This window comes from Seriola aureovittata, chromosome 10 (assembly GCF_021018895.1).
Source record: "Seriola aureovittata isolate HTS-2021-v1 ecotype China chromosome 10, ASM2101889v1, whole genome shotgun sequence".
NCBI classification, from domain to species: Eukaryota; Metazoa; Chordata; class Actinopteri; order Carangiformes; family Carangidae; genus Seriola; species Seriola aureovittata.
In genome coordinates this window covers 12,996,301-13,007,520 of record NC_079373.1, presented here as the reverse complement: position 1 = coordinate 13,007,520, position 11,220 = coordinate 12,996,301, and the positions used below count along the sequence as shown (strand labels likewise).

General features: G+C 40.1%; 3 protein-coding genes across 6 annotated transcripts in view; 1 reads left to right on the top strand and 2 right to left on the bottom strand.

Moving 5' to 3' along the window:
• The window catches only part of tmem266 (transmembrane protein 266), a 31,064-nt gene extending 30,149 nt beyond the window's left edge, over positions 1–915 (bottom strand). The window contains exon 1 of the mRNA XM_056386474.1: positions 13–915. The gene's annotated coding sequence lies outside the window, so the exon portion shown is untranslated. The remainder of the gene's footprint in view (positions 1–12) is intronic.
• A 165-nt stretch (positions 916–1,080) lies between these two features.
• Positions 1,081–8,250, bottom strand: lactb (lactamase, beta). Of its 4 annotated transcripts, none has more exons than XM_056386472.1 (7): positions 7,757–8,250; positions 7,570–7,636; positions 6,869–7,059; positions 6,458–6,776; positions 6,198–6,363; positions 5,491–6,018; positions 1,081–1,398 (listed from the first exon to the last, which is right to left on the bottom strand). In XM_056386472.1, the coding sequence occupies exons 1-6, from the start codon at positions 8,138–8,140 to the stop codon at positions 5,493–5,495; spliced, it is 1,653 nt and encodes a 550-aa protein (XP_056242447.1). In that variant the 5' UTR covers positions 8,141–8,250; the 3' UTR covers positions 1,081–1,398; positions 5,491–5,492. The 4 variants fall into 4 exon arrangements, with proteins under 4 accessions (XP_056242447.1, XP_056242446.1, XP_056242445.1 ...); XM_056386471.1 differs by having other exon boundaries at positions 1,296–1,422; XM_056386470.1 differs by lacking the exon at positions 1,081–1,398 and having other exon boundaries at positions 5,344–6,018; positions 7,757–8,249.
• On the top strand, positions 2,138–4,075 carry LOC130175863 (pro-neuregulin-4, membrane-bound isoform-like). The gene is made up of 5 exons (XM_056386476.1): positions 2,138–2,459; positions 2,686–2,720; positions 2,833–2,926; positions 3,099–3,251; positions 3,412–4,075. The coding sequence occupies exons 2-5, from the start codon at positions 2,711–2,713 to the stop codon at positions 3,482–3,484; spliced, it is 330 nt and encodes a 109-aa protein (XP_056242451.1). The 5' UTR covers positions 2,138–2,459; positions 2,686–2,710; the 3' UTR covers positions 3,485–4,075.
• Positions 8,251–11,220: the final 2,970 nt, after the last annotated feature.

Sequence of the window (11,220 nt, the reverse complement as noted above, 5' to 3'; positions counted from 1 at the left end):
AGACACACTAACCTCTTGTGTTTTCTTGTTCTACATTGTGTAAAGTGTGGTCGTGACTCCTTTGCCCTCGCAGAGATGATAGTTATATCTCCCTCCTCGCCGATGATGATGATGATGATGATGGTGATGATGGTGTTGATGATGATCAGCGTGAGGGAAGCTGGGATCTTGCTGTGTGTAGGCTGCGATTCCCCTTAAATTCGCGTTGGCCAAGCACCCGTATCGCCTCTCAGAAGACAGCGCACGACGAAAACGCCTACTCCGGACTGAAAGCACCATCCTTCAGCGGAGACGACGAGGCTGTCACTGAGTCAGGGAGATAACGACATCTTCGGAGGGATGCATAATGTGCTTGCAGGGGCTTCCCCCACAATCACACCAGGGACTCCATGTGCCCGATAATAAGAAGAGGTTCACGACCGGGAGCTGTCCAGGTGCTGAAAACGGGATTCCAGCGGCGACAGATGTGTGACGAGCGACCTTGCTAGATTTGCAAAGCACACACACACAAACACACACAAACACACACACATACATACACATTAACACACAAAAACATGGATGTATGTACTCTATGTTCCTGTTAAGCCATTAGAGCCTGCAGACGTCCCTCTTTCTATGCCACCCTGGAAGCGTCGACGTAGAAAAACACTCTCGCTTCACTTCACCTCTTGAGCTTCAGAGTTCCTCGCGATAACAACCCACCCGCACGAAAAAAAAGAAAAAAAAAATCACAAATACTCTTACACTGACTTCAAGTCGTTCTGTGGCGCTCAATTGGGAGTTTATAGTGACTGAGTCCGTTTTATTTAATGCCATTTATAAGTCTGCAGCGTCACCTCAACAGTCCCAGTGTAGATTTAATGAGATATTTGAGCTGTAGCCTAAAAATGTGGCAGAGGAATTAGGCTCCGGAAACACCAAAAAAGGGTAAGTGGGGAAAAGACAACATGTCTGCATTTACAGTGGTATTAAAAAAAAGAAATACTGTACCACTTGATGATAATAAGACAGTCTTTATAAAGTGTTTATAGGTTGTATAATGGGTTTATTAATGATGGATTATTTAATATGCTTAATAGATTAGTTATAGCCAACAATCAATAAAAAGAACCTTTTGGGTTTCCAGGTTTTCAAAAACCCCTTCACCTGGAGCACATCTTTTCTATTGGGTTAGAAAAGTTATATAAATGCTCACTTTATACTTAGCTGTCAAGTCTGCAGTTATAAATGTTAATACATCCACAATTAAGGGTTATTACAATAATTTATCAAGCCTACATCTGTAAATGTTAAGAAGTTGTTCATTTTGGTCCAGGTCCTGGTTCTCCACTAAGTTTTTCCAGAAGGTAAGAGGTCCAACTCTCTCTCTCTCTCTCGAAAGAACCAAGGAGTTTTCTGAAAGATAAAGCAGGTCTCACCCTGAAGGAGGAATAACCAGACAAGGATTTATTTTTCAGCTTGGCCAGACCAAAAGCTGTTCTTATATAACTGCATGTAATTAATCTGTGAAGCATTAGTGTACGATTTACTGCCATTAATATAGTCATTAGTTACAATGATTTATAAAGGGTGCCTTTTTAGAAAGTAGTGTCCTCATTATTAGTCAAATGAAATGTAACTAAGGCAGGCCCATAAGGTGAGGCCATTTGTAACCTCCTCAGAACACGTGATCAGATAAGTCAGAAAGTGAGCAGAAATGTCATCAAAAGTACTTTACCATCTCCTCAGTGTTGCCTGAGTGTGGTCGGAGGAATGCCTAGCCCCTGAGCATCATCACCGCATAGCTCAGACTAACAACATTTCTCACTGCAAAAGCAAGCCAGCCGAAAACAGTTAAAAATAAAAATAGGAGGCCAGTTGATGACTCAGCTAACGGTTCTGAGCATGAAGCAGTAATTATTTGTCTGAAGGAAGTGGTGCGATGTGATGGGTTCTTAGACTACAAAAAGTTCCCACGATTCCATTCATGCCTTCTTTGCATACCTAGCATTCAGTTGTTTCTAACCAAACCCAGACACGCTGAGCACACATGCACAACAGGTGATTTCTTCAGCCATCCGACCATCCTATCTCGTGATGCAAGTGAACCTCCGGGAACAAAAACAAAATTGTAATCCTCTCAAGTCTTCGCTTTCACACCAACTTTTAAGAGACTTTTTAGACCTCTGATAGCCATTTGTGAATTACTCACACACCAGCAAATGAGACTATTTATGACACACTCTAGCAAATTACCTTCACTCAGTAGGTGGTATCCTGACGTTTAACATGCCATTTACAATGTGGACAAACTGCAATCACAACATTTTTCTAGGCCACGGGTGGAACACACCCACATGACAGTTTCTGCAGCGGTCCAACAAAAAGCAGTCCTGAGTTATTTTGGAGCATCATTATGACTCACCTTCACTACTACAACCTGCACTAACTACCAAAAGCTGGGATTTCTTGAGCTGGTAAGTACAGATTTTTTTAAATTTATTTCAGTCAGGGTGATGATATATATATATTCCTGTCATAATTCAAACTTTTTTACAATACCTTCCAGATTTAAGAAGCTGTTTATATATGTGTAGGTTTGTTTTCATAATTGGCATCTGAAACTTCTGGTTATGTCATTCTTTCCTTGGTGGTGAGAGATTACTTCCTTCTCTGTGACATAAACGTTTCTTGTGTTCTCAGGAAACAGCAAGAAAAAGCATTATAAATGATGGCAGGTAAAAAAAAAATTAAAATAAAAAAAAAGATCAGAAGAAACAACAAATCGTTTTAAAAAAATTACTGTTTTGTTACAGATATCTTTTCTGAAATGTTAATATGTTTGTGTAGATCATGGTGCCCCATGTGATGGGCAGGAGGCCACCTATTGCATGAATAGTGGGACATGCTACAAAATACCTTCAATGAATACACTCTCCTGTGTGTAAGTTCTATTTTAAAATCATTTTCAACCATCTTAGATATAAGAACGAGGCTTTGGGAACCTTTAACTTTCAAGTAGGGATTACCTGATTTCACAGCATGACGATATTGTTGTAAATTTTTCTCTGTGCTGACAGACTGCGTACATTTTTGTGCATCATATCTTAATTCAGGTGCAATGAAGATTACAAAGGCAGCAGATGTGAGCAGTTTCAGCTCCCGAGCAAGTTCAGCAATGCAGGGGAGGCAGGGTTAATTGCAGCCGTGGTCATTGTTGCCCTCCTCATCTTAGTGGTGCTGGCAGTTGTTATCTACTACGTACGCAGGTGAGTACTTTTTGGATGTAGGATTGCCAATTTTTTCAAGATATCTAAAAATAACACTAGGGTGTGGGAAGTATTTACTGTGCCATATTGGTGTTATTGTACTTCAGCCAGGATATATTCTTTTAAAGCTAATTACTCCATTACTTGTGTCCACACACAGGATGTTGAAAGCCAAGCAACAGAGCCAACAGAGCAACCAGCAGCCGTACTGGAGAGTAAAACCAAGAGTATAACCTCTCTTGTGGTGTACATTTTGTTTTCTCTTTTGGTTCTGTGTTGGATGGGATGATGAAATAATTATATGATGACTATGAAAGACCAAATAGATGGGAGGAAAACTGCTGCGCTGACTTTAACTAAAGTCAAGGCAGGTGAAGAGCTGACAGCTGATTAATCGTTTCATGAGATTTATGGATTCCATGCAGTTTGCTACAGAAAGGTGTAATTCATTAGCGCGCACGCACACACACGCGCACACACACACGCACACACACACACACACCACACACATAGAAACAGGGTGTGAAACAAGTGTGAGTGGGAGAGAGTTGAATCACACCTGGCACAGTTGCCTTTTAACACATCTAAGAAGTTGGCACTGTTGTTACTCCTACTTAAAACACATTTCAATCTATGTGCTTTGTCTAGAATGGATTTACAAAGCATAGTTGGACTATGTAAAAACTATTTTGTGAAATACTATTGAAAATACTGAATAGTAAGGAATTATAAAACAACCCCTTGTATAAATGAATGAATATGCTCAATATGCTATTAGTAAATATTTTGTAATTGTGTAAATATATGCAATGATCCCTACTGAATCATTTGACTGTGTGATTTCTTGTGGGAGACTACACACACACACACACACACACACACACACACACACACACACATTTGCATTTGTATTCTTGAGAGGTTCCTGAATGACCAGTCATTCTTTAGCCTCTAAACTTAACCATCATCACTTCATTCCTAACCTCAGCCTGTAGCCTGTTCTTAATCTTATCCGAAATCTAATCTTGACCCTAAACCATAATTACCCCTTGAAGAAGTCAGGACTGTTCAGAATGACCTCACATTTTAAAAATGTCTTCACTCTGCGGTTCTAAAACACACTGGCCTCTCACAAAGCTGGACATGCAGGAACACACACTCTCACACACACACACACACACTGCAAACTTAGAAATACACTGTGTGTGGGAGTCTGTATAATTAGCTTATCCCAAGCCATTCATCAGTTCCCTTAAATCTAAAAACAGGGGCACAGGAGATCCCAGGAGTTTTCTAATGAGAATGGTGGCATCAAGTCTGCTTCAGTTCAGCTAGCTTAGAAGAGGAATTAAAACTCGTTGGACTGCATTGCCAATAGTTTGCTAGTCTTTCTGTTTTGAGGGACTTCCAGTATTCTCACACAGTTGCAGCCAACTGTGGTGGAAAAACAAACTAAACTCTGGACAGCTGACAGCTTAGTTACTCCTGAACATTCTTGTCACCATCAAGGCAGTAAATTCTGTAAATGTTCTTGTTTTGTCAAATTCAAAGACAAAGTCAAGATTGTACTTGTCGCTGAAGTCACTTTTAACAAAGGCATTGTATAAAAGTGATCATGAAAGCTGGCACGGCAGTGAGTACATTGTAAAAATGTCATCTTATATTTTTGTTTTGATTATTGACAGTGCAACAGCATTACATCAACACAAAGCAGGGTTTTTCCAAAAGCATGTCAAGATGCTATGAGGAAATATCTAGGCAGGGTGGGCCCTAAAAGGTCACTGCATGTGACGTACAAACTTTGAAGCTGTAGCATGCTGCTTTAAATAGCAACCAACTTCTTTCCACTGCGTATGAAGTGTATTTGTAAATCTAAATATTTTAAAAAAGGTACAGGAGTGTTCTGTTAGCGTTTAATGGGAGAGCTGCATTCTTTCTGTATAAAGCCAATAAACTGATGCCACAGGTCAGTGGTCTCCTTTTTGTGTTAGAAATGCAGTAAACTGCTTCCACCTAGTGGCCGAATAGCATCCCTGCCAAGTGTTGTAACTGAAAGAAATCTGAATTGACTTGGCATTTCATAAAATGTATATAAAATAGATGTTAAAGATTTATTCCACTTCCTAAAACATCCTCTAGACATATTTAAAAACTGTATCAAAATCAAACAAGATCAGACAGTTTATCTGAAATACTTCTCAGTAAAATGTAAACTCATGCATTTCTGTAAACAACTTACTCTTACAGGCGTCTGGCTTTGTCAAACTCATGTGCAATTTTCAGTGCTGTGCTATTGAGTCCCACAGACTGCATATTAGTGACGATTGTGACCACCACTCCTTGCGGGGGGAGGGGTCTCTGTCCTTGGCGCTGGTCTATCTCCTCACTGGGTAACACCAGGAGGACACTACTAGCTCCCACAGCGCCACCTGTGTGTGACACGTAGTGTCTGCGCTTCCTGCACTGGCCGTACTTCTGGAGTTTCTCCACTACCAGCCAGCCTTGGGCATACACTCCATCTTTATCCCAGCTGCCTTCTGTCCTGTCAGCTGGTGCCCAGAGGTCTAAGGCAGTTTTGGGTTTGAGGAAGCCAGGCTTCAAGCCCTCAGTGTCCTTAAGGTGGGCCACCTGGTAGCTGTAGAGCAGAGCATTACCGAACAACAGCAGGTCTCCCGCGGTGGAAAGGAAGCCGCCTCCTGCCCACTTGTAGGAGTTGTCTACATACGGGCAGTTGACAACACGTCCCCTCTTGTTGAGATGATAATATCTGTGGAGGAGCATCATCTTTAAATATAGACTATATATAGACTCACCATTGGAATTTTAGCATTCAATGTGCAATGCTGAAAACAATCATGAGCTATCAAAACATCCTCAAAGAAATGTCACATTCATTTGTATATATATATATATATATATATATATATATTAGTTCTTCTATATTACCTGGAGCGGTGGTAAATAATAGGGTCATTCTCATCAGGCACAGTATTGAGCATTCCCAGTTCACGAAACATGTTCATCATGACATCCAGAAAGTGCTGGCCAGCAGCTTGCTCCACAACAGCACTAAGCAGGGTAAAGGCATGGGTGGAGTACAAAAAAGTGGTGCCTGCATGTAGCAAAACATAAATCTTACTCATCAATACATCAAAATTGAAAATGCATCATATTTGAACGGTTAAGCAAGCAAATGTGTAGTTTACCCGGTTTGAAAATGAGTGGGTCATCCTTGAAGAGGTCCAAGGCCTGAGTGACACTTTCAAAGTTGTCCTTCAAGTAATACTCTTCATGCTCAAACTCTTTTTTCTTCTGAGCCTGAGTGGCTTCTTTGCCTTTAGTGTTCTGTTCTGTTGTGGGTTTATCTTTGTTTTCAGATGACCTCTTTTCATCCTCTTTCTCTTTAACTGGTGGCTTCAGAAGTCGCTTAGCTTTCTCCTTGTCTTCTTTCACTTTCTTTGGATCCTTCTCATAATGTCGTATCCCGCTTAGGTGGGAAAGAATCATACGAGGGGTTATCGTGACCTGAAAGAAAAGAATAATGAATGTGCATGTGAGCTGAACACAAAAATGAACAAGATATGATTGCTAAGTTTTCATTACTTCAAGTGACTTACATCCTGTCCATCAAACTGTTTCTGGGGAAAGTCTGGGACATATTTCTGAACTGGGACATCAAGATCTAATTTTCCTTCCTCATACAGTCTTGCAGCAGCTGCAGATGTGAGGGGCTTACTGATGCTGGCGATTCGCATCACTGTTTCTGGGCCGCATGGCACACGGTTCTCCAAATCAGCATATCCGATCCCTGAATTACAAACGAAACATACAAATGTGATTTCATATAGGAATATATTCCTATGAAAATAATAGAGTCCAAGTGTTGCATTTTAAGATTGAAAGAAGATTAAGATTGTTGTCATGGACCACTATCACATCACTTTATGATATTTCAGTAAAGGAAAGAGACCATGGAGGCATCCCTTCAGCTCTGGGAAAACATGAAGGGATTTTTTACTTCTTTTCACTTTACGAATAAATGATAGGTCCGCCAAATAAAATAATTCTATTAATAATAAATATACCATAAAAAAATGTTATAGTCCTATTGCTCTGCCCCAAATTTGAGTGTCTGCATTCATAGAAAATGTTGAACATATTCAAACACTGGACCTTTAATTTGTCTTGTGGGTCAATATTGTACCAGCTAAACTGCTACAAAATAATGTTGGAGAAATTAGTCTCATTATATTAGTAGTGCAATTTTTTAAAATGCTATGTACATAACACCTTTAAAGTGGACTTTGCAGATACCAACCTTCACACCAGACCTGAGCACCATCCACAGAAACCCCTACCACCAGGCCAGGAGCCCCGACCTCAGCCTGGCAACAGACAGATAAAAGACTGAACTGACACAGGTGGCACTGAAGTTAGACAGGGGACATAGGGAGAGAGCAAAGGGAGGCAGGTCAATCATATACCCAGCAGGTTCACAGACCTACCTTTGTGCCTACCTTTATCCGCTCCACAAGGTCTCTGCTAACTTTAACTGCAGCGCTGTATCGATCAGTCTTCTCTGCTTCTGCAACTTTATCAACACACGAACTGTTGACTGCGTCAGTGCGACATTTCAGTCCGACAGCTACAGCAATGCCCACACCAACACCACCACACATCCAAATCCAGGACTTTGACCGGTATTTGGAAAAGGCTGTGTTGTAGCGTCCGACGTATCGTCTTTGTTGCTGAATAAAAACATTTGGCTTTGCTGACAGTTGCTGCTGCACTCGCGCTCCGGCTCGTAGCGTCAAAAACAAAGGAGACTCCCGCGCTGACAGGAGGGGGCATGGGGCACATAAGCGGTTTGGCAAAAACAGTCGTGACATTGTTAGAAACGATGCTCCTTTTTGCTGGCGGTTACTGACCCAGGTTGTTGAGCTGCAGGCAGTTACCGACAACTTGCTCGCTTCCTGTCTGCGTCCTCGAACCAGACTAGATTAATCAAATCACGATTCAGACAATATCGAGCGATGAGCCGCTCAGCATGGGGGTGCAGTTTAATAGAATAGCTGATATTTTGAATACCTCCCAAAAATTGCCAAATACTTCATCACATGTTTGTTTAAACACAAGTCAGAGTATAATAAATGTTCATAATGTGAATTCTCTGAACTGAAGACATCCTGCAGGCACACAACAGGAGCAGGAATGCAAATAGCAGCACTAATAAGAATGTTTTAAATGTGCCCAGGATGCGATCCAACATGAGGTGGATCCATTTTTTTCAGTCCTATAGATACATTGTAAACCCTAATCCAAATTTTACAGTAAAATCCATAATTGTTTTATGTTAAGTCAACAAATTTCTTTTTGGCTAATTTTACTTAAACATATAAAGTCAATATAGCCTAATTAGTTAAAGACAATTAACAACACATAGGCTACATCGTGCCCTTAGCGTATATTTTTGATAGTTGAATGGACTAAAAATGTTTGTAAAAATATGCACTGAATGTTTTTATGTTCATAAGAGCAGTAGTCACTTTCTTGCTCAATAAAATGAAAAAATTGTGTTCACACAACAAAAACACAAAACTACAAAGTTGCAGAGTTTGCTGCACATACTTTAGTAAAAAGTTCTTTGTGTAACTTAAAATCTGAGTAGAAACAAAACCTACATTTGTGTTATATTGTTTACATCATATGTTTTATCGCAGTATGTTATGAAGTAACTAACAAATACATGCATCTTCCCTGTTTCCTTAAGCTTCATCACGACAAGATGTCGTGATAGAAGGTTAAGGTTGGCAATATTTAGTTCACTGTAAGGGAAACAATGCAAAACAGCCCTAATGTAGACTTGCTTAGCTACATCTGGGTTTTAACAAACCCGTGTTTACTTAACAGAGAATTCTGGCAAATTCAGTAGCCTACCTTCCTAAGGGAACTTGATTGGCATTTCAGAAAGCAACTCTAACATGCAGATCTCAATTTATCAATGTATCATAAATCACAGTGGGCTTCAATGGTCGGCATTGGGAAAATAAAAGGAAATTAAGAAAAGCCATTCTGGCCCACCACCAGAACTGATGATTAGAGTCTGGCACTTGTGGTTTCTTTCAGGCTTGGTTGTGGGTTCTTGGACTCAGGCCGCCAGTTGGACAAACTTCAGCTGGACCGGCCCAGACTCGGCCAAGGCTTTGCCAGAGTAATATGAATAACATCAGCAAAAGAAACAAAACAAACGCAGAAACTGCTCATAATTGTGACAATTATGAAAGTTGGATGAAAAGGAAATGGGTTGTGCCGGGAAGAAATAGAAATATGTGAAATTAATTTTAAGTAAAAATATTTCTCGATATGGTACTGTGAAGAAGAGCTGCCTAGAATGCCCTTGTTTGCCCTGCAATGGAAAGTAATCGATAATGATAATAACAAATTTATGTGATATGAAATGCTGCTTTTAAAGTCTTATCATATATTTGATTTTTAGGGTCTGATACAAAATTAAGTGATTGATTCATTTTCATAGTCACGACCGGCTCAAAGCCATGACAAAGAAAATGGGAGGCAACAAAAGGAGTTAAAGCAAAGAGCCAATTATTTATTTTTAGCCAAAGTCAACTCAAAGAATCAAAAATACTGTGAGGTGTGGGAGTCAGTCAATCAGTAGTGATAGCATGAGTGAAGAATGGTGTATGAAGTGTTGGGCAAGGGGCAAGGGGCAAGGAGTGTGGAGTGTGGAGTGTCTGGGGCAATGCTTCCAAATGCATCTCACTCATCAGGAAGGAAGTGTGGTGGGTTCAAATAGCCCTGGGAACACCGGGCCCAGGTGTGCCCAATGAACTATTACCCAGCCACACCCACTGGAATCTAGAAGAGAAGTAGACACAAGCACGCCTCCTGCCCAACAGCCAAAAAGGGCGGGGGCGTCACAACACATGCATTTCTTAAAACACACACAAACATTAATGTCACTTTTGGGGACATCCCATCTCCTACCTTTAAAGATGCCAACCCAATCCGTAATCATAATACATACACAGGTTTAGCCCAAACTCCAGGTCACACACTCATAATTTGTACAGCTACATTCAACATAATAGCTCTTTTTTTCTTTTTCTCGCTTTCTTTCTCTCTCTCTCACACACACACCCTTATCTCTCCATTGGTGCAACAAAGGACTTTCACAGAGGTCATAACAACTAGTTAGCTGTCATCTATACACACACACACATATATATATATATACAGGGTTAGTGTACATATAGGGTTTATATATATATATTTATATATAAAATGGTATGTATATGTAGTTTTGAGGTGCTGTCCCTTTAAACGCTGCGTTTAACTCCACTGATGGCTACTGAGTAAAGTAAGATAACATGCAAAATATATAGGGCATGATAAAGTCATAGTTTTAAGGTCATAAACTATGGTTATTTAAATAACCTACTCAACAATATACTTGTAAATTATGTCCAGGCACACTAGCACTTCTCAAAGGTTAATGCAACAATAATTTAACACAAATGAAATGCAACTAAATTAAGGATCTAACTACAGAAACGATCTTCTGGTAATGCTCTCCATTCTGGTGCTGTTACTTTCACTGAACTAAAAAATTTAAATTTTCCCCTATTGCTACATGGTTTGATTGACTTTGAAACTGAATTGATATGGTCCAGTAGTGCTTAGTGAGCTGCAGTGAACCAAGGAAACACATGACAGTGTTTTTCCCCCGGCTGGAGGTCAAGTTGAGGGTCAAGTGAACATGAGCTAAACTGAACAGATCTCCATTTGTTCTAAAGAATTTAACACATTCAACACCTCTGTGGAAGATAAACTCTATTTAACAATTGTCTTTTCATTTGCATTGCATCAGATGTTTTTCATTCACCCCAAAGGTCTATTAAAACCCTAGGATGGACAAAAGGGCTATGTATGCATCACAAACAAAGTTAGA

Bases quoted from the DNA above. Each gene is read 5' to 3' on its own strand.
- LOC130175863 (XM_056386476.1), top strand. The intron at 2,927-3,098 runs GTAAGTTCTATT...ATCTTAATTCAG, and splicing joins ATGAATACACTCTCCTGTGT to GTGCAATGAAGATTACAAAG. The intron at 3,252-3,411 runs GTGAGTACTTTT...GTCCACACACAG, and splicing joins GTTATCTACTACGTACGCAG to GATGTTGAAAGCCAAGCAAC.
- lactb (XM_056386472.1), bottom strand. From the start codon at position 8,140: ATGTCACGACTGTTTTTGCCAAACCGCTTATGTGCCCCATGCCCCCTC. The intron at 7,637-7,756 runs GTAGGTCTGTGA...GTCTGTTGCCAG, and splicing joins GGATAAAGGTAGGCACAAAG to GCTGAGGTCGGGGCTCCTGG. The intron at 6,019-6,197 runs GTAATATAGAAG...GCTCCTCCACAG, and splicing joins ATTATTTACCACCGCTCCAG to ATATTATCATCTCAACAAGA.